Source organism: Podarcis gaigeae, assembly GCF_964106915.1.
Source record: "Podarcis gaigeae genome assembly, chromosome: 13".
Lineage (NCBI taxonomy): Eukaryota > Metazoa > Chordata > Lepidosauria > Squamata > Lacertidae > Podarcis > Podarcis gaigeae.
The window spans coordinates 14,550,819-14,572,626 of record NC_139689.1 but is presented as its reverse complement, the minus strand read 5'-3'; the positions used below and the strand labels follow the sequence as shown (position 1 = coordinate 14,572,626).

General features: G+C 43.3%; 1 protein-coding gene across 3 annotated transcripts; it reads right to left on the bottom strand.

The window, feature by feature from the left end:
* Positions 1–4,161: 4,161 nt before the first annotated feature.
* Positions 4,162–12,563, bottom strand: LOC310829176 (vomeronasal type-2 receptor 26-like). 3 transcript variants are annotated; one of them, XM_083707362.1, is made up of 6 exons: positions 12,024–12,563; positions 10,433–10,936; positions 8,664–9,524; positions 7,164–7,391; positions 6,500–6,626; positions 4,162–5,200 (listed from the first exon to the last, which is right to left on the bottom strand). In XM_083707362.1, exons 2-6 carry the CDS (start codon positions 10,757–10,759, stop codon positions 4,299–4,301), a joined length of 2,445 nt encoding a protein of 814 aa, XP_083563488.1. In that variant the 5' UTR covers positions 10,760–10,936; positions 12,024–12,563; the 3' UTR covers positions 4,162–4,298. The 3 variants fall into 3 exon arrangements, with proteins under 3 accessions (XP_083563488.1, XP_083563487.1, XP_083563489.1); XM_083707361.1 differs by lacking the exon at positions 12,024–12,563 and having other exon boundaries at positions 10,433–11,676; XM_083707363.1 differs by lacking the exon at positions 12,024–12,563 and having other exon boundaries at positions 10,279–10,534.
* Between the last annotated feature and the right edge of the window lie 9,245 nt (positions 12,564–21,808).

The window sequence follows — 21,808 nt, the reverse complement described above, 5'->3', positions numbered from 1 at the left end:
TGTCAGGCTGGATAAAAAAATGAAGTGACATTTTAGTGTATTATGTTCAGGGAGATTTATTTATTTTCATTTTATGAAATGAATTTTGGATCACACGTGTGTTCAAACACTACCTTGAAGCCAAAAGATACAAAGTCCAGGAGAACAATAATCCATGCTCCATGCATGTAACTTACTTGTGGCATCTTGTACATGCACAGTATATTTGCCATGTGGAAAGAGAATTCATAGTTAGGTCCCCCAATGACTGCTACTGGAATGTTCTCAACATCGCACTTGTAATTAGGGATGAATCTGCCCCTTCTAGAGAGTAGTTCCAATGAAGCTTGGTAGGTCCGGCATGCTCTGAAATGGCTATTATAGATGTGGAATCCCAATGTGGCATTAGGTAAGATTTGGGGATTTTCGTTTATCTCCTTTATGGCAAATACCAAGGCCAGGATGTGTTGATAGAGCTGTGTCATTAGCCTGCAATGAGAGCTACAAACTGCATCAAAGGACATCTTCTACAGATCAGGATATCTATATTTCTATATCTATGTATGAAATTGTGCAAAAATAGATCATATGGCCACTGCCCAGGGAAGTTTGTGGAAATGAAAGAATACACACCTAGACTAGCCTGCAAAAAGCAGTGCTGAGATATCAGATCTGCCAGGGCTTTTTTTCAGCCGAAACTCACCAGAACTCAGTTCCGGCACCTCTCAGGTGGGTGCCATTGCCATTATACGAGAACAAGGGAGTGTTCATGGTGAGTTCCAGCACCCCTTTTTTCTAGAAAAAAGTAGCACTGATATCTGCCCCAAAACGTATGAGAGAGGAGGCTGGGGAGGAGGTCAAAGGGGAATATATTCCTTACATGTGTATGATATGGCTAAAGAAACACAAAACTGCTTACATACATAAAGTCAGCATCAGAGATGTCTTGGGATGGATGCATATCAAAGTTTATGGTATTTGGAAATATATAGATCTGTGACATAATGGCAGCAATTATATAGTCTCCAGACTGATAATATTGGTGAAGAATTGGAAGGGGGTCCCTGAGTGAACACTGAACAATAGAAAACTTGTATGACAGCTGGGGCAGCAACACTAACACCAGCACCATAGATAATACCATCTTGCAAGCAAATCATAGCACACAACAGTTCATCTTTCAAGCATCATCATTCAAGCTTTGCTCAGCTGATGCAAATCTGGAACAGTGCATTGCAAAGAATCAGTGATTAGACTGACAGAGCTCTCTGTTCCTATAGGACCAGTTCTGAATGGCTCAAGGGTTATTAATAACATGATTCATAGTTTTGCATATGGCCACTGGAACTCCTTAGGGGTGGGGCAAAAAAATATAATGACTAATTTGATAATTATACGAGAGGTAATCTCCTGTTGTGGCTTGCAGATTCTCTAGAATACTGCAAAAGAAAACAAGTTTATCACATCTCAGCCAAAGTCTTTTCTTGTCCTATGCAGATGAAGAGCAAGAATGTGAAATCTCTTAGAGGAAAGATCAAAGTATACGTAATATCATGAATATTTATTTCTACATAGCATTGTTTGTATAATAATCTGGAATGGGAAGAAGAATGTGGCTGAAAGGAACTCAGAAAGCCACATTAATGTCTCACAACAAATGAAACTGATCTGTAGAAAACACAACTTGAAACAAGAGACAGTGCATGTATTTTTGTAAGCTAAGAAATCTTTAATAAATAATAAAAAAGAAATCTCCGAAGGAACCCAGATGGAAAACTTCATTGGTCACCGATTTTACATAAATGGAACTATTGAAAAGGGAGGTGGGGGAGAGACTATTCATGATTGCTTTCCTGGTAAAGTACAGTGGTATCTCTAGTTATGAACTTAATTCGTTCTGGAGGTCCATTCTTAACCTGAAGCTGTTCTTAACTAGAGGCATGCTTTCACTAAGGGGTCTCTTGCTGCTGCTGTGTCGCCAGCCCCTGATTTCTGTTCTCATCCTGGGGCAAAGTTCTCAACTCGAGGTAACTCTTCCAGGTTAGCAGAGTTTGTAACCTGAAGCATTTGTAACTTGAGGTACCACTGTACAAGCCTTCCCTCTTTCCAAATTTTCAAAAAATCATCTTCCAGTTTCACTTTTCACTTCTCCCCTCTGATAATGGTTGGAAGCTGCCCAGTTGCTGTTCCAATCCTAGTGGATGAGGTGATATCAGGGAAGGTTATAGAACTTCAGCAGTTCAAGAGGCATTGTCTTCAAAAAGCCTGAAAGAAAAAAATGGAGAGTTCTAACTGTGCTCAAAACAATCAAACAGTGGTGAGGTCTTATGAATGAAACCTATGAAACTGTTGGTTGGATTTTTCACAACAGTGCTCCATCCCTCATTTGATAGGGGAATAGAGATAGGAATAGAGCCTGCACGATCTATAACAGAGAGTGCTGCATTGTATGTGCTGCTGTATGGTTTGTGATATTAACTGCGAATCCAAACCATGTCTACTTAGAAATAAGTGCTACTGAATTACGTGGATGTGACTCCCAGGTATGTGTGGTTAGTATTGTATCATATTTTTAGTAGTAGTAGTAGTAGTAGTAATAGTTGGCACTTTGCTGATTAACTTGGGTTTCAATGAAATAATACATCATTTGGGGGTAACACATCTGATTCATGGAAGTATCAAGAGCACCATTGGCTAGATTAGTTCCAGTTGTGGAGGCATGATGTTGACAAGGTGCTTCAATTGAACAAGAATGACCTTCCACATATGCATTTGAACCTTGTCCCTTTGAAGGTCAGAACCAGCACCTTCATTTCAGGCAGGAAATAAATTAAGGAAGGGGAACGAATGTATACAGTTTACTTTTTGCCCCTGGTTAGCTGCCCACCCAGTCTCCATGTTAAAGTCTCACTGAGATACTTGATTTCTTATTAACAGGGCCACAAAGGATTCCCTCCCTCCAAACCTGTCAGGTTTCAGGGAATCCGATCCTTCCCATGGTGGCAGCCAAGAAGCAGATAAACAAGAAGAGCTCTTAACAAGTCTTTTATTCAATATTCACAGCGGAAGGCTTAGTAAAGGTGCCTCTATTTCAGTATTGGTGTAAAGTCCCACACCCTCCTTCTCTCGTATTATATGTCATCCCTGTGCTTTCTGCCTCTGAGCTTTCTGTTCTCCTACTCTCAATGCCTGCTGGGTCCTGGGGGGGGGGGATCAGGAATGCTTTCTAAAGACAGTGAATCTGTCAGCTGTCTCTCCACTGGTGCTTCTGCTTCCTCCTGTTGCTCTCCCAATATTTCCCAGCTTCTCCCCTCTGCGGCCTCTGAACTATGACCTTCTGCAAACTACTGTTGTAAATCTATACTGTCCTCCTCTTCTCAGGAAGATTCAGGAGGAGGGGGGGGGATGGTCTCCACCATTCCTCTTCAGTCTAGTCTCTAACAAAACCTCAATTAGTTACTGAATTGGTTTCCCAGGAAATGGCATTGGGCAAGATAAGCATAAAAGTGGAGCTATAAGGGGATTGGGATGGAGGGTTAGCTATAGCACACCAAAACTCAGGTTAGGGTTTAGTCTGACTGAAAGCTTGCTTCCCTGCAAATTCCATCCAGTTATGCAGAAATGAATTTTTATTTTTAGATTCCCCATTACAGTCACTGTGGCCAAAGAAATGAGATTTGGCCCCGATTAATGAATCAAATAAAATTGCCCAGGCAGACACAATCTCTGGTGCAGTGAAAGTGGTGAAAATAAGACAGATACTGGGGTTGGATGAAATCAGTCCAACTCTTTATTGACTACTGTGAAAGGTGGGGTTGGCATGGTACTGGCATCAAGCTCCTCATTCCACTAGCCCATGCTAGTGGGGAATTGCTGCAAATGCTTTCTGAGATTTTATTATTTAAAACATCCTGGAATTTTTCAAGCACAGGTGACCTTCTGATTGACCATTCATTGCTCAATGTTTTGTGTGATAGATAGGGTGGAGAATTCCAGCAGCAACAGCGACCTCATCTATGAACTAATCGATTAACAGTCTCCCAAATAAGAAATCGACCCTTTTGGTCATTCTCAGAATAATCTGGAAGTGACCATAGCATAAGAGGACTAAACACATCTTGGCAACCACCAGACCAGAAGTCGTATGACACTGTTTCCCTTAATCAGAGTACTTTGTGGGCAGACCAGCTACATAGGCTGCTGTATTGGCTTTGGGGGACAGTTTTGTTGGGTTCAGGCATTCTGAGAAGAAGATGAAATGAATACAAGGAGATTTAATCCAGCTATGATTTGCTACATCAAATAGACTTGTTCATGCTTTAATTCTTTCTTATAATAAGCTGTCTCCTGCTGTTTAACTCTGGCCTCACCAAAATGATATAACATTTGGGGAAGAAGATGCAGCCCAGTAACCCAAAACTAGAGGCCAAAATAGAAAAGATCTCCACAGCCACCATGTACTTTCCTTTGGTACTCAGGTAGGTCGGAACAAAGGACAGCCATACACTACAAAAGACCAACATGCTGAAGGTGATGAACTTGGCTTCATTAAAACTGTCTGGTAACTTTCTAGCTAGGAAAGCCACAGTGAAACTGACAAGGGCCAGCATTCCCATGAAGCCTAGGACACAGTAGAACATGGTGACTGATCCTTCATTACATTCCAGTACAATTTCTTTAGTCATTGAGTGCTTGTCTAAATCAGGGAGTGGGGGAGCAACTATCAGCCAGGCACTACAAATCATCATTTGAATGAGGAAGCTGAAAAGAACAATGGAGATGGCCAGATTTCCTCCCACCCATCTCCTCATTCTGGAGCCTGGCTTGGTAGCCATGAAAGCTAGAACCACTATAGTCGTTTTTGCTAAGATACAAGACACTGCTACGGAGAAGATGACTCCAAAAGCAGTTTGTCGAAGGAGGCAGGTTATTTTTGTGGGCTGGCCAATGAATAGCAAAGGACAGAGGAAGGAGAGAATGAGGGCTAGGAGGAGAACATAGGTGAGGCTCCGATTGTTGGCTTTGACTATGGGAGTTTCTTTGTGCTTGATGAAGATCCTAAGCACCAAAGCTGTAATGAAAGTCAATAAAAGAGCAAAAGTGACCAAACTGATCCCCAGAGGTTCACCGTGAGACAGGAAGCTTATATCTTTTGGAAGACATATATCCTGGCCAATGTTTGGGTACTGATCTTCGGGACATTGAACACAGTCATCCATGTCTGGGAAAAGAAATAAAGAAAACATATTAATTGTACACTCTTAAGTGTTAGTGGTGGTAGGAGGGAAGGTTTCCCCAGTCCTTTTCCTTTATATTCTACTTTTCTACTTGACTCATCAAAGTGTCTGTTGGCCCACACAGACTAGGCCCCACTGCCCCCACCCTGCATCCCCCACACCTGACCATTCCTGACTCAATGTCTTATCTGTGGAAATAATGGAAATGACTGTGTGCTTTGTAGACTATTTCAGTAGTTGGAATCAAATTAAATCTTAGCAGACTAGAATTGGTGGTTCCACACTTTCTGAATCTGCAGCTGTTACTCAGCTCATTTTAACGGTGAATCTATGCGAATGGTAAAGGTGATCAGCTGTGGAATGGAATAGAAGAAAGATTTTGACAAGAAAGTTCTGGCTCATGGTTTAAGCAGAAGATAGAAAGGCTCTGTTTCCTGGGCCTGGTGCTTGGTGCTTTAGCTGAGATGAGAACGTGTACAGATAAAAAGAATTCAAGACTCATTAGCAGCTCTGAGTGACTTTCTTGTATCTCCCTATACCCTAGGAGACTTGGGATCACATTAACCCCCAAAACAATGGAAAACATTTTCTACAGGTGTTTAACCCATAATTTATTACTACAGAACTAATGTTGTTGACTTCTTTTTGTTATTAAAATGTCCACACTTTAATAAGCTGAAATATAATCATTGTTCTGCTGATGTTTTAAAATACACTTTCCCAAACACATTTTAATTTCACTGCCCCTGTTTGGTCACTACCATCTCACCCATTCGGGAAAATTAAGAAACTCATTTTCAACAGCCTCACCATGTAGCTAATAACGGTAGTTTCACAAAAAATCTAGGTCTGGTGACCATTTCCTGTGGGTAAAGATAGCCACATTGTTAACTTGTCTTTTCTTCCTAGATATTACACAGTGCCACTTAACATTACTTCCCTTCTCTCCACTGAGGCTGTAGTATTTGTTTCAGTCAATTGCCAATGGATCAGATTTAGATGAAGATCCATTGTTTACGTGAATTCCTATGTATTCAAATGTATCTCTCAAAACATAACTAAATAGTGATACAGCAGTGTATAAAAAACAGGTTTGTAATTAAATTATAATATATTTCTAATCAAGTGAATTGGGGCAATGTTTTGAACATCAAGGAAATCAATGTAAAAAAACAGACACACTGATATACATAACCAGATCAAAATCAACTATGAAATAGGTGGCATACATACGCCAATATGCTTTAACCTTTCTTACCTCAACATGCTTTAACCTTTCTTACCTTTCTGGTTGGAAATCTTTCCTTCTGTACATGGGAAGCAATCATAGCAACAAAATGGCTTCCCTTCCTTCTTTGTCCGACTATAACCTGAACGGCAATGATCATTACATATAGAAATGGGCTGGGTCTGTTAAAAAATGGCAGAATATAATGTTTTAGGTAATATCATGAACACTAGAGAGTATTGCAAATGCAGTGGGCTTTTAGATCCTCCACCATAACACACACACACAAACACACACACACACACACACACACATATATATGGTTGATTGTGGAGATATAATGGTACTTGTCCTGCCATCACTGGCATTGCTGAGTAGGTTTCACAAATGAAAAATGGGTTTTAGCCAACCAACCAACCAACCAACCAACCAACCAACCAACCAACCCCCAAATAACAGTGAAAGAAGATGCCTAATATAATGGTAAAGGAGTTTCAGAGTGCTACCACTCTGAATGAATGATTTCTTGAAAGTGCAGAATGAACATTATGTGGCACATTAGTATGTAACTACAACATGAATGTTCAGATTGAAAGCTGTAGTTTGAATAGGGCTCACTATATTTACAGAATATTGAGAAACAGCCACATAGGGAACTATCTTCTTCCTGTTCATTGGTCAAGTGATGGAATGAATCCTGAATAATGCAGAGAACCCACCTGGTTAAATTGGTTGGGCCATACAATGGCATCCTCATGAATGGTGAATGATTTCTCCTGGGTACCCAGGGGGTCTATCTTCCCAATTTTGACTCTAAGAAAGGACTGATTTGGAAATGTGAGCCAGTTTATAATGTCAAAGCCAGCAATTAATTCACCATTTGGGTCAAAATGCACCTTTTCTCCTGCACTGTTGTTAAATGAAATACTTCTGAGAATGTGATGGAGCTAAATAATGAAAATAAGAAGGAAGATACATGTAAAAGTTCAAACTATGCTATCATACAATGTGGTGAAAATATATGCAACAGGAAGGCTTGGGATTACGATCTCTTGAAAGCTTTGTGCAAGCTAATGTTAGAAGCAGGAAAAGGTCACATAAAATCCTACATCATGGAATATTGGCCACAACTGCACCACTACTTTAACTTCCACTGTTTTGGCTTACACTAAAGAACCTTGCACATTGTAGGCTTATCAAGAGAGCTTTAGGTCTTTCTATCAAAATACCTCTACTACCTTTAGACTGCTGTGTCCATGATTTAAGTCTGTGGTATGGATGCAACTATTATGAGGTGGGATATCATGGCTGGCAATGCTACTGATGGCAGTCCTGTTGCTGTTTCTAGTATGGGCAAAAATTGCAAGAAAATGAGGAGTTACACCCTCCTCTGCTTTTTCCATTAAGGCAGCTGAGGAAGGGCTTTGGTTTAGTGGTAGAGTACAGCGCGGGTGGCACTGTGGGTAAAATCTCAGTGCCTAGGACATGCTGATCGTAAGGTCGGCGGTTCGAATCCCCACGGCGGGGTGAGCTCCCATCGTTTGGTCCCAGCTCCTGCCCACCTAGCAGTTCAAAAGCACCCCTAAGTACAAGTAGATAAATAGGTACCGCTTTATAGTGGGAAGGTAAATGGCATTTCTGTGTGCGGCACTGGTGCTGGCTCACCAGTTGCAGCTTCGTCACGCTGGCCATGTGACCCGGAAGTGTCTTCAGATGGCGCCGGCTCCCGGCCTCTTGAGCGAGATGAGCGCGCAACCCTAGAGTCGGTCATGACTGGCCCGTACGGGCAGGGGTACCTTTACCTTTTCATGCTTGAATGCAGAAGGTTCCAGGTTCAATCCCAGGCATCTCCAAGTAGGCCTGGGAAAGGTTTTTGCCTGAAATCCTGGGGAGTTTCTGTCAGTCAGTGTAGATAATACTGATCTACATGGACCAGTGGTCTGTACTTGATATAAGACAGGTTTCTGTGCAATGACAGAAATGCTTTATTTTTGATATCCTAACCCCAATGTGGTTATTTGTTTTTTAAAACAAAATCTTTTTTTTTTACTCACTCTACGTTATTAAATCCCAGAGTGAATTGCAATACACAATCAGACCTAAATGATATAGATGAATAAAACAATAAAAGTCCAACAACTTGTTAATCCCAGAGAAGGTTGAGAGAGCTTGTCCATTTCCCCACCCCCAAATATATGGAAGTATCTTCAGGACATTACCTGCCATGGGTGTTGATTTGCAAGCTCCCATCTTACTTCCACTGCCATTCCCCTGTTCTTGAATTGGGATGAATGTCTGATGTGCAAAGCATGTGCCACGGCATAGACTGCATTGTAGATGTTGTAGCTATGGGCAGTCATTCTCATTTCAAAAACAGACACGGGGAGTGTCTCCATCTTCTCCTCCCCTGTGCAAATTTGCCTACCTATATTATCTGAAACAGAACTGGAGAATGAACAGTTAAATGACTCTTCCCAGAAGTCCTTGATAAAACCATCTTCTTTTTCTGTGGTTGGGTTCTTGATCTGAAGGAACTTCTGGAAAGCTAACAGATTCACTGAGTGAATCGCAAGGGAAAGAGAACCATGAAGGAAACTTATGTCCCAATTTCTTTGGAATGGAAATGATGTGATATCCATCTGGGCTGTCAGGAACCAGACTTTACCCTTGGTTCTTATTGGTATATGCTCAAAGTTTACAACCTGGGGCATCATTTTCATTACCATCATCGTCTGAATTTCTCCATGTACAACCACAACATTCGTAGTGCTCTCCATAATAACACTGACACCGTGAAAGCCCTCCCCCACCATGTCTGTGACACCACTGGAAGATGTTAGCTTAGGTAAAGTTTCTATGAAGTCAAAGCAGATGCCACTCTGGGAAAACAGTGGAAGTACATTCTCTATAAAACCTTCTGTGTTTTCATCAGCCTCAGAAACCACTCCAATCCACGTCCACTGGAAATGCAGCAGTAACTTGATGATTCCTCTATATTGATGGTCTCCATTTGGAAACATCTGGTGGAAGAAAACTCCTTGAGATTGTTTATTCATGACTGGTGAAGAACCATATATGACCTAAAGGTTTTAAAAAAGAAGTGAGAGAGGAAAAGTTATTATCAATATAAAACATTTGCTTGTGTGTATTTGTGTTCTCTGTGAATTTTTAGTGAGAGGCTTGCCATATTGTGGTGATTATACTCAAACATCATCAGAAACCCAATCCATCCTTCAATGTTTATATTAGGAGGCATTAATGTGAATGAAGGCCAATCGCTTCTATCAGTGGGAGGCAATATAACATAAACCTATGGCTGTACCACTACCATAATACTGCAGAGATGAGTAGATTCAATCCTGTAGGATACTTTTTTGCCGGTACATTCCCTGGAGGGAACATATTTTATTTGAGTTGTGATTTCTAAGTAATATTTACATTTGCTTTCCAAACAACAAAACTGACCTCAAAACTGCTCACAATAATGACAGCATTAATTTTTTTTAAAAAATTATTGCAATCACTATTTCAGTGCAAACTCAAAATCTCAGAACTAGTTGCTTAGCAGACCCCTGAACTCTGCAGGAGTGAATTCTCCAGTGATGAGTAGATGATACCATGATACCATCATGCTAGTCTCCCTATTCTGTTCATTTCTGACAGGGACCATGCTGGTTAAGTAGATCCTACAGACTGCAGGATTAAATTTCTCCTAAAATACAAAACCTGGATGTAAATTTTACCTAACATGCACATTTCTGCAAAGCAATTTTATGAATACAATGCATTTGAAGGATATTTTTACAAATGTTAATTTTTTAATGCACACTTTACCTTAATCTGTGCTTTTTTGGACACATTATTTGACCGGAGAACTGCTTTGCAAAATCAAGAGAAGTGGGAATTTCAAAGAATGGCTGCATTGCATGTATTGCTTCTGAAAGCATGAATTCAGTGAAAGTCAGGTGTGAATGTATTTAGATCTTACTTGCGGTATCTTGTAGGTAGACAGGATGGGTGTCATGTGAAGACAGACATTAGAGTTAGGTCCCCCAATGACTGCTGCTGGAGTACTCTCAGCATCACATTTATAGTTAGGGATGGCCTTGGCCCTTCTTGAGAGAAGCTCCATTGAGGCTTCATAGGTCCAGCTTGCACTGAAATGGCTGTTATAAATGTGGAAGCCCAGGGTGACATTGGGCAAGATCTGGGGAGTTTCATTGATCTCCTTTACAGCAAATGCCAAGGCCAGGATGTGCTGGTAGAGGTGAGTCAGCACCCTGTATTGAGAGTTACATGCTGCATCAAGGTTCATCTGCTTCAGATAGTAACATTGATTACTTTTCAGTTCAGTATCAGTTCAGATATTGTACAAAAACAGGTTGTAATCTAACATTTCACAGGCGTGTAAAAGTAAACTGGCTCATGAATCTATGATGTCTCTTAAAACCATCTCACCTTCCAGGACTTCTTAGAGAGTCTCTTAGTATATCTATCTGTAGAAGACATAATTCAATATGGTGTTTTTATTTATTTTGGCCTCTAGGGAATCTGGATGAGGTGTTTTGTTTGTTTAATATCTGCCTGTCAAAAGTTACTTGTAGTTTGCATGTTCTTCATTCACACAGAATACACAGCCTAATAAGCAAATACCAATGTAGCCTTTTTCTTTGGGTTTTTCTAAGAATGGGTTAAGAATTATGTAGGCTCACAGCAGCCACTATGGAGAAATTATCTTCATGCTCTAGTTTTAAGTATACCCTGTGGGTGTGTTTACTTTCTAATGTAAATTATGTTTCAAGCCTGTTTTGATGCCATGTGGATGTCTGCGTGCAAGACTCAACATCTGTATAAGCATTTGTTCTGGAAGCCAATATTTATCCTTGGTAACTGTTTTTAAAAAATTAAATAAAGCTTGTAATAGAAAAATGAGTATTTGAAATGGGTAAATCAAAATATGAATTTAAATTCTTCGACTGACCTGTATAGACTAATGTGTGACCAAGCCAGCATTGCTATGAGTAGGAAAATCACTCCCTGTCTATTCTTCAAATGATTATTATCCCCAGCAGTGAACGTGCTTTCTTAATCAACTGCTTAGGCTTTAGTAAAGGGGGAAGGCTAAAAAATAATAATGGTTGAACTTGGCCAATGGTTTAGCAGTTTTGACTGCTGTGTTCTGTGAAATACAGTAAATCTTGCAAGATAAAATCTGATTTATTCCTTCACGAATTTGAGTAAGCAATGCCAATTAGTCAGGATATACCTTCATTTCACAGCAAATAAATGTATTTTACAAAGTGAAATGGAGAGAGAGCACAAATATTGTCTTTCCCAATACACTGTTTATTGCCATTTTGTGTTTACATAACCTCCAGAGAATGGGTTTAGATATCAGATTCCTGCCTATATAAATGTAAGATCAAATGTGGTGGATGTTAAGAAATGAGGTCCAACTATTTCTCATTCCATTGGAGGCAAATCCAGGTGAAGGCAAATCCCAACAGGCATGCTGGGTTGGCTGTAAATTTATTTATGATATACTATGTCCCCGCCTCCCTCCAAATCCAACTACTCACATATGGTCATCTGAAAATTCCTGAGATGGGTGTTTTTCAAAGGTTAAGGTATCTGAAAATATGTAGATCTGAGAAATAATGCCGGCAATGGTGAGATCTCCTGACTGATAATATTTGTGAAGAACAGGGACAGGTTCTCTGATGGAACATTGAGAAATATGCAGCAACGTGCACATCCCCTGCACCAACAGTAAGAGCACTAGCAACCGAAACACTACCATCTTGAAACGGATTCTTCATTTAGGCACAAGTTCACATCATCTGTTACTGCCATTCCTGATATCCTGAGCAGCAAAGGCTAACTCTAATGGTCACTCACACAGCTGATTCAAAGTCAGACTGATCAATCTCCGTATGTCTATAGACCCAACTCTGTAGAGTTCATAGTTATTAATAAGACCTTCCAGTCTTAGTTTCATTGTTTTTCATGTGGGCAGAGGAGGTCCCTAGGGAAGGGGAGAAGATGTAATTCTGAATAATTACAGGAGAGGTAATCACTTGCTTTGAATTACAGATTCTGTGTAATATTTTAAGGCAAACATATTTATCTCAGCCAAAGCTTTTTCTAAGTCCCTTCTTCTTTTCTTGTCTTTCATGTACCACCAGATTTTAGAAAGAAAATAGGAAACCGAAGGACTTTAAATCAATAAAAATGATTAATTATACTCACATGTTCCTAAACGTTGATGTCTAATCCAAGTCATAACCAGAGAAGGCCCATTAAAATCAAGGGAGTTATGGATTTTCAAATGGGGTGAATGATGTAGTGCGTGGAACCTCCATTGTGCCCAAACACCATGTAATAGCCCCAAAGATTAACAGAGCATTGGTCAGCTAAATCTGCATTCTTTAATTTTCTTTTGAGACTGTGACAAATTACAACTGATGTGATTTGTCTGCTAATTGGAAATTAGATTGTTAAGAATTTTCATTTTATATTACTTTTAACTCTTTGTCCCTTTTGTGGAAGTGCTGGCTGCAAGATGAAACCAAAATCTGTGGGAAACTGTGGGAAACAACAACAACTTATTTATACCCCACCTATCCTTTCCCACAATGCCCCTGAGATAGTGCTTGATTTTGACATATGCTCTTCCAAGTAAAGGCAAAGGTAAAGGACACCTGGATGGTTAAGTAAAACTTGACTATGTGGTGTGGCGCTCATCTTGCTTCAAGCCGAGGGAGCCGGTGTTTGTCCACAGACAGCTTTTTGGGTCATGGCCAGCATGACTAAAGTGCTTCTGGCACAACTGGATGCCGGGATGAGTGATAGGGGTCATGGAAATGCTGTTCTACTTGCGCTGGTATGCTTTTGAACTGCTAGGTTGGCAGGAGCTGGGACTGAGGAACAGGAGCTCACCCATTACACGGATTTAAACTGCTGTCCTTACAATTGGCAAACCCAAGAGAACCGGTGGTTTAGACAACAGCCCCACCCGCTCCCTTGTTCCAAGTACAGCACAGTGGAGATAATGTGACATCTATGAGATAAAATCGCCCAGATTCAGGAAGAAGTAGACTCCACCGTGGGAGCAGGGCCGGGGCGGGAGAGTGCTAGAGTTCTGTCTACTCAAGTTGAGTGGGATCAATTCCAATCTGTTACCTCCGAGGATGTGGACAGGCTGCTTGGACGAGTGAAACCAACCACCTGTCTCCTGGATCCTTGCCCATCCTGGCTTATAAAAGCTAGCCGGAAAGGACTGGGCGATGGGTTTCGTGGGGTGGTGAATGCTTCCCTCCGTGAGGGAGCCTTCCCAGACCCGCTGAAAGAGGCTTCTTAACAAACCATCTTTAGATGCGGCCACGATGGCCAACTATCGCCCAGTCTCAAATCTTCCATTCTTGGGCAAGGTGATTGAGTGAGCGGTTGCCGAACAACTCCAGGCACGCCTGGAAGAAGCGGACCATTTGGATCCCTTCCAGTCGGGATTCAGGCTTCATCATGGGACTGAAACTGGTTGCACTGGTTGATGATCTCCGGGGGGCCTAGGGACAAAGGTGAGAGCTGTTTCCTAGTTCTGCTGGATCTCTCAGTGGCGTTTGATACTATCGACCATAACATCCTTCTGGACCGTCTGGAGGGGCTGGGAGCTGGGGGCACTGTCATACAGTGGTTCCGCTCCTTCCTCCTGGGCCGTGTTCAGAAAGTGGTGGTGGGGGATGAGTGTTCAGACCCCTGGGCTCTCACTTGTTGGGTGCCTCAGGGTTCTGTCCTCTCCCCCATGCTTTTCAACATTTACATGCAGCCACTGGGAGTGATCATCAGGAGGTTTGGGCTGGGTGTTCATCAGTATGCGGATGATACCCAGCTCTACCTCTCTTTTAAATCAGAACCAGTGAGGGCGGTGAAGGTCCTGTGTGAGTGTCTGGAGGCGGTTGGAGGATGGATGGCAGCTAACAGATTGAGGTTGAATCCTGACAAGACAGAAGTACTGTTTTTGGGGGACAGGAGGCGGGCAGGTGTGGAGGATTCCCTGGTCCTGAATGGGGTAACTGTGCCCCTGAAGGACCAGGTGCGCAGCCTGGGAGTCATTTTGGACTCACAGCTGTCCATGGAGGCACAGGTCAAATCTGTGTCCAGGGCAGCTGTTTACCAGTCCATCTGGTATGCTGGCTGAGACCCTCCCTGCCCGCACACTGTCTCACCAGAGTGGTGCATGCTCTGGTTATCTGCTGCTTGGACTAATGCAATGCACTCTACGTGGGGCTACCTTTGAAGGTGACTCAGAAACTACAACTAATCCAGAATGCGGCTGTAGTAATGCTCGTCCCCAACCTCTTGCCCCTCCCTTCTCCTGTCTCTGCTCTCCGGCCAGACCAGGACGCCCAGGACAGGGTTGGCGGACGAACACTACGTTTTTGCAAAACAGAACAAACAAAACCCGGTAGGGCTGCCACCACTCCCTCTGATCCAGGGGATCCAGAATCACAACCCAGGGAGAAGGCCGTGACCCATTAGCCTGGCTGTCCCCTTCTCTACAAGCTGTATCCACAGACTTGCAGGCAGAAGTTCTACGGTATAGCGTAACCAAGCGTAAGGCTAGGACTTAGCTATTCCCTTTTGGAAAGGCACACAACTAAAACAGTTTCATCTTTAAAATGTTTATTTTAAAATAACATAAGAAACATGCTAAAATAGCAGGCACATCTTTTAGAACGTTACAGGTAAGAAAACAACAAAGCTACGTAGACTAACTAAGATTACATACTTACAACTCTAACACAAAGATAGGATAGTTGTTGTTCCTTAAGCCTCTGCAAGTAGAAGACAATCGAAGATCTCCATTTCAAAAGATGAATAGCGGCCTATTAAGCTGGAACCATAGAGCCGGGCATCTTTGCGATTTGCAGGGCAAAGGCAGAGAGGCCAAGAGCAGAGGATTCTCTGATCTTTTATTTCCAATTCGCAACCTGCGTCGTAACTTTCAAGCCAATCATAAACTCAAATTATTTTTTGAATGCACCAATGATCGGCTTGCTAGTCTATCAATTTACCTCTTGACAGCTGGGCCAATTTGGAATTCAAACTTTTAAATCAAAGGGTTTCCTCCCTTCCGCCAAAGACACATTCCCAGGCAATTCAAGGGCAGATAACAACACTGGGAGGGGGGATGTTTACATCATTGAACTCAGGTGTTAGATCCTTCATTAATCAAGACATCCTGGGTTCTAATAAACCTTTCAGCTGAGGAGTCAGTTGTCTAGAATTTTAAAGATACACAATTCCGTTCCCAGGGTCCTTGTGGCTGACGAAACTCCCACAAGGCCTCACTCTCTTTTGCTTGGCCAAAGAATAATTTTCTAAATATTCCTACTTTACTACACCCTCCCCTCTAGAATGAAATTAAGGGTAAAGTCCCCTAATTTCATCAAAGAAAATTATTTACACACTGAGGTAGATCATCCGGTCCAGGGGACTTTAGCAGCTTTTAAAACCATACATCACTAGCAGCACCCCCTTAATCCGATATTTACACAGTTTCATGGCACAGATTGGTACATCCTAGACAAAGTATCAGCAACAACGTTGTTCTTTCCTGCAAGGTGAGGGGGTTACACAAACAGCTCTGGATCAATACCACAGGCACAGTAAAAAAGCTGTGAAATAACAAAAAACTTCCTAACCGATGTTCTGGGTAGGGTAAATGAAGATGACCCCTCGAAAATATCTTTTGGGAAGCCTAAAGATACAAAAATCCCTTGTTCTCCACCTCCCAAGGCGATTAGCAAAGCAAACTCAAGTTTCACATACAGTTTCACAGTATCAGCATGATGGTCTCTAAGAGAGTCAAGCACCTTTTGATATTTCTCCTGATAAGGCACAGAATCAAAGGCACTAGGGTCAGGCCAGTAAGCATCTAACCTCAGGGGAAGACTGGCACAAGTCAAAGTTACAGCACAGTCTCCTTTCTCCACGCTTTGAATCACTATCTCCAAACCAGAAAGACCTTTGGGTTCAACAATGAGACGGTCTTTTCCCTGGGGCAACCATTCTTTGTTCAAATACACCACGGGTTGCCAACTTCTCTCATTGTCCAAACCTTCTCTTAATCCTATTTGACTAGCGTTGGTTTGCATTTTAAAGGGACGCTGAGGGCTATGGGCTAGGTTCACCCAAAAACTTGCAAGGGCTTGTTTTAGCCATTCAAAGGTTCTCAGGCATCGATGTAAAAACCATTCCAACACACCATGGATTTCTGCCTTCTGGGATCTAATGTTTCCCAAGCCCAATCTGAATTCTAAGGGAATCACTCTTCCCTGAGCAAACTGACATTGATATACCTTACTGGTCAGGTTGGCATCTTGCAATCGCGCCAAGGCACTCTGCACATGCTTAAGCTGCTCTGGCCACGATTCAGAAAAAATCAACTCAACCCTTTCCAATCCCTCCCATTTTCCTCTGAACACTCCCAACAGATTTTGAACACAGGGATTGGGCAAAATAGAATTCCAAGCAAAACCAAAACCATTTTTGCTCATACCATCATCGTACTGGTTCCTAGGACTGAAATTCTGTAAAAGACCCACCAAATTCAATTTCTTCCTAACACAAACATTTGCATCATAAAACATCTTTTGAAAAACAAAAAACACGTCGTCTGGGTCTTTAAAGTCCTTGAGCTGTGGGCAAAGAATTTCTTTGTTAAACACATCAGCGATAAACTCAGTCTCACAAGGGAGAATTTCCACAGCTTCTCGGCAACCTAGGAGAGAATGATCAAAAAACTCAAAACTTTCTATAGCGTCTTGACTTGGCTGGACAGACCCCCCTGCTTCTGCTGGCCTCTCAGCTTTTGGCTGGCCAGACAAGCTGACATAGTTCACAGTCTGTGTTGCTTGGGGGTTTTCATCAGGCTGCTGGGGAGAAACTGTATATTTCAACACACTTTTCTCCAAAGTAAAGTTCACACAACCCTGGGGTTCAGGAACTGGAACACAAAGATCCCCCCCAAAGTCCTTAGAGGTAACCAAATCAACAGTTGTAGATTGTGGAATTAAATTTCCACCACCAGGCTTACTCTTTTGGAAATTGGGCTGGTTCCACTGGGACAAAACTTTTGGTAGAGTCTCAGTAACAGAGTCTATACTTCGAAAAGAAGGCACAACAATTCGATGGATCCTGGGGATTACGTCAGACGCTGAGCAGGGCTGATTAACACAAGGAGTGGCAATGCGTATCAAGCCAACCCTCCTTCCCACCAATTTCTCAGGTGTTGCAGTTTCAGTAGCTTTGGGAGTTATAGCATCAGGCACCAAACTTCCACCTTTCCCACCCGGGACAAAGCTCTCCTCAGCCCTCAAACCTTGAGGTGTTGTTCCCCAGTCCTCCATTTCAACAGAAGCATTAAAGTTCTTACTAGAGTCCACATCCAAAACAGGTAACTCTCCCTCCCCTCCGGGTTTTCTATTCAACCCTGTCTCAGGCTCCACTGAGTTTCTCCCTGCCTGGGATGGGATGGGGGGAGTTGCTACAGTTACCGAATTCCCATTCAGCTGTTGTTGCAAATAAACTTGGAACCCAAGATCATTCCCAACCAAAACTGGGCTTTTGCAAACTTCTGGATCATGAACAATTACCAGATGGTCCCCGCTGTAACCTTTGTATTTAAGGGGGACTATTGCTGTGGGCTGCAAAATTTCTTCTACCCCATAAGGACTGATTTTTAAGGGTCTTTCCTGCATCTGACTAGGCAAAACCAAATCTTTTGAGACGCTAGTGATGTCAGACCCAGTGTCCCGGTACAAGTTCACAACAGTTTTATTGACTTCAATAGGAGCGGAAAACTCCAAGTTCGCCCAATTCACATGGGGTGATTTTCGAGTTCCCCGGGTGCAAACAGGACCCACGGTGATACTAGTTTTTTCAGGTTTGTTCCCAACAGGGGTCACCTCACCCTCCTCCTCCGGAGCCAAGCTCTCCACCGCTCCAGATTTGGCCGGCCCCTCCTCCCAATCTTCTTCCTGCTGCTGTATCATGCGAACAGTAGGTGTGGAGGTAAGGACGGTGGACTTTTTCCCAGCCAACTGGGGACATGCTGCTTTCATGTGCCCCGGTTTTTTGCAAAAGAAACACAGTCCAGAACTCGGGGGCACTTTAGCACGCTCTCCCCCAGCTGCAACAGAGTCTTTAGCAGGTGTAGACAATCCCTTGCTGGATTCTTTAATGGGGGGGGCGGTCCTTCCCGATGACGCTGTAGCTTTATACATATTACTCTGTCCTTTATTAACAAGATGGGTGCGGTTCAGCCAAAAAGATTCGGCAAGAGTAGTAGCTTCTGCTAGTGTCTTTGGTTTTTTATCAGCCACCAGGCTAACAATTTCAGGGGGCAGGGAGCGCATTAGTTGTTCAATCAGCATCAGCTGTTTGATTTCTTTCACATCCTCCACCCCTTCAGCCGCCAGCCACAGTTCGAAATTTTGGGCCATCTTTGCAGAAAAAACCGCAATGTTGTCAGTAAGCCCCCCCTTTTCCACTTTCCTGAAAGCTTTACGATAATGTTCAGGGTGCAAGCCATGCCGCTGCATGACTAGCCTCTTGAAGCTTTCATAGTCATTTATTTCTTCCAAAGGGAGATGTCCCATAAGTTCTGACAAATCACCACAAACTAGGGGCCGAAGCACAGCCATGTAAAGTTCTGGGGCTACACCCATGTCCCGGCACGTCACCTCAAACAAATTTAGGTAACTAAGGACATCAGTGGGGGGGTGGTATTTCTGGAACACCTTCCAGTTGAGATTACTTAAAGTCAGTCCTGGAGGGGACTGTTGATTTTGATCTCCCCCCCTCCTCGGGACTAGTCCATACCTCGGCGCAGGCACAGGAGGCGGTTGCCCCTCGGCACGTAGCTGCTCCGCTGCCGTTGTTGCGTATCCACGCAGGGGTCTCTGGAAGTACTCCTCCTCCTCCTCCTCTGCCACGTACTTTCGCGCCGGCACGCGCACCTCTCGAGCCGCAACCGGCGAGTAGACTCTGCCTGGGCTGAATGAGCGCTGTCTCACCTTCCGACGGGCGTCAGGCGCAAGCTGTTCCCGACGGCAGTCTCCCACAGTCACATCCTGGGACTGCTGTGGCGATTCTTGATAGTCAGGTGCCATCCGGCTAACTCTTGGTCTCATGAAGTAGCCCATCTGGGGAAACTTCTCCCGGCAGCGGAATCCACCGTTCACCGGATCACGAACCCACTCAACATCATAACTCTGCGAGACATCCATCTCTCTGGGTTCTGCATAAACAGAATAGTTCTTCCTAGGACGGGTGGAGGCCCTCACCGCCTCCACCTCCTCACGAGGAGATAACTTTTGTTTACCGGGAGTGCCCCTCCCTCCGTCCACAATGCAGGACTCTCTCTGACCCTTCCGGATCACGCTGGCATCCACCAGTTCTTCCTCTGACCCTGTTTCCGAGTCATTTGAAAACCAGGAAGCGGATTTCGCTCCAGGACTCACAGCTTTAGGGGGTTCGGTTTCCACCGGGAGAGAGCTGTCTTCTCCCTCTCCTCCCCATTGATCTAAAGTTTGCAACGATTGCTGCTGCGAAGTTGCGGAACTGTCTTCCATGCTCCTAACTATCACTATCCAAAAAAAAACAAACCACCTGTAGCCCACAAAAGATTTGTGCCAAGTTTAAAAAATCAAAGTGCCTTTCCACGGGAAGTCCAATCCCACCACGCTGCCAACATGTAGTAATGCTCGTCCCCAACCTCTTGCCCCTCCCTTCTCCTGTCTCTGCTCTCCGGCCAGACCAGGACGCCCAGGACAGGGTTGGCGGACGAACACTACGTTTTTGCAAAACAGAACAAACAAAACCCGGTAGGGCTGCCACCACTCCCTCTGATCCAGGGGATCCAGAATCACAACCCAGGGAGAAGGCCGTGACCCATTAGCCTGGCTGTCCCCTTCTCTACAAGCTGTATCCACAGACTTGCAGGCAGAAGTTCTACGGTATAGCGTAACCAAGCGTAAGGCTAGGACTTAGCTATTCCCTTTTGGAAAGGCACACAACTAAAACAGTTTCATCTTTAAAATGTTTATTTTAAAATAACATAAGAAACATGCTAAAATAGCAGGCACATCTTTTAGAACGTTACAGGTAAGAAAACAACAAAGCTACGTAGACTAACTAAGATTACATACTTACAACTCTAACACAAAGATAGGATAGTTGTTGTTCCTTAAGCCTCTGCAAGTAGAAGACAATCGAAGATCTCCATTTCAAAAGATGAATAGCGGCCTATTAAGCTGGAACCATAGAGCCGGGCATCTTTGCGATTTGCAGGGCAAAGGCAGAGAGGCCAAGAGCAGAGGATTCTCTGATCTTTTATTTCCAATTCGCAACCTGCGTCGTAACTTTCAAGCCAATCATAAACTCAAATTATTTTTTGAATGCACCAATGATCGGCTTGCTAGTCTATCAATTTACCTCTTGACAGCTGGGCCAATTTGGAATTCAAACTTTTAAATCAAAGGGTTTCCTCCCTTCCGCCAAAGACACATTCCCAGGCAATTCAAGGGCAGATAACAACACTGGGAGGGGGGATGTTTACATCATTGAACTCAGGTGTTAGATCCTTCATTAATCAAGACATCCTGGGTTCTAATAAACCTTTCAGCTGAGGAGTCAGTTGTCTAGAATTTTAAAGATACACAATTCCGTTCCCAGGGTCCTTGTGGCTGACGAAACTCCCACAAGGCCTCACTCTCTTTTGCTTGGCCAAAGAATAATTTTCTAAATATTCCTACTTTACTACAGCGGCAGCTAGACTGGTGACTGGGGGCGGCCGCCAAGACCATATAATACCGGTCTTGAAAGACCTACATTGCCTCCCAGTATGTTTCCGAGCACAATTCAAAGTGTTGGTGCTGACCTTTAAAGCCCTAAACGGCCTCGGTCCAGTATACCTGAAGGAGCGTCTCCACCCCCATCATTCTGCCCAGACGCTGAGGTCCAGCGCCGAGGGCCTTCTGGTGGTTCCCTCATTGCGAGAAGCAAAGCTACAGGGAACCAGGCAGAGGGCCTTCTCGGTAGTGGCGCCCGCCCTGTGGAATGCCCTTCCAGCAGATGTCAAAGCGATAAACAACTACCTGACATTCAGAAGACATCTTAAGGCAGCCCTGTTCAGGGAAGTTTTTAACGTGTGATATTTTACTGTATTTTTGGTTTCTATGGAAGCCGCCCAGAGTGGTTGGGGAGGCCTAGCCAGATGGGCGGGGTATAAATAAATTATTATTATTATTATTATTATTATTATTATTATTATTATTATTATTAAAATGTGCTTTGGCCT

What these genes read in the sequence shown, in the direction of transcription:
- LOC310829176 (XM_083707362.1), bottom strand. Translation starts at nt 10,759, where the DNA reads ATGAACCTTGATGCAGCATGTAACTCTCAATACAGGGTGCTGACTCAC. An exon ending in GGCCCAACCAATTTAACCAG is followed by an intron (nt 6,627 to 7,163) that starts GTGGGTTCTCTG and finishes ATTTTTTAACAG; the next exon opens with ACCCAGCCCATTTCTATATG. An exon ending in AAAGATTTCCAACCAGAAAG is followed by an intron (nt 5,201 to 6,499) that starts GTAAGAAAGGTT and finishes TTCTTTTCCCAG; the next exon opens with ACATGGATGACTGTGTTCAA.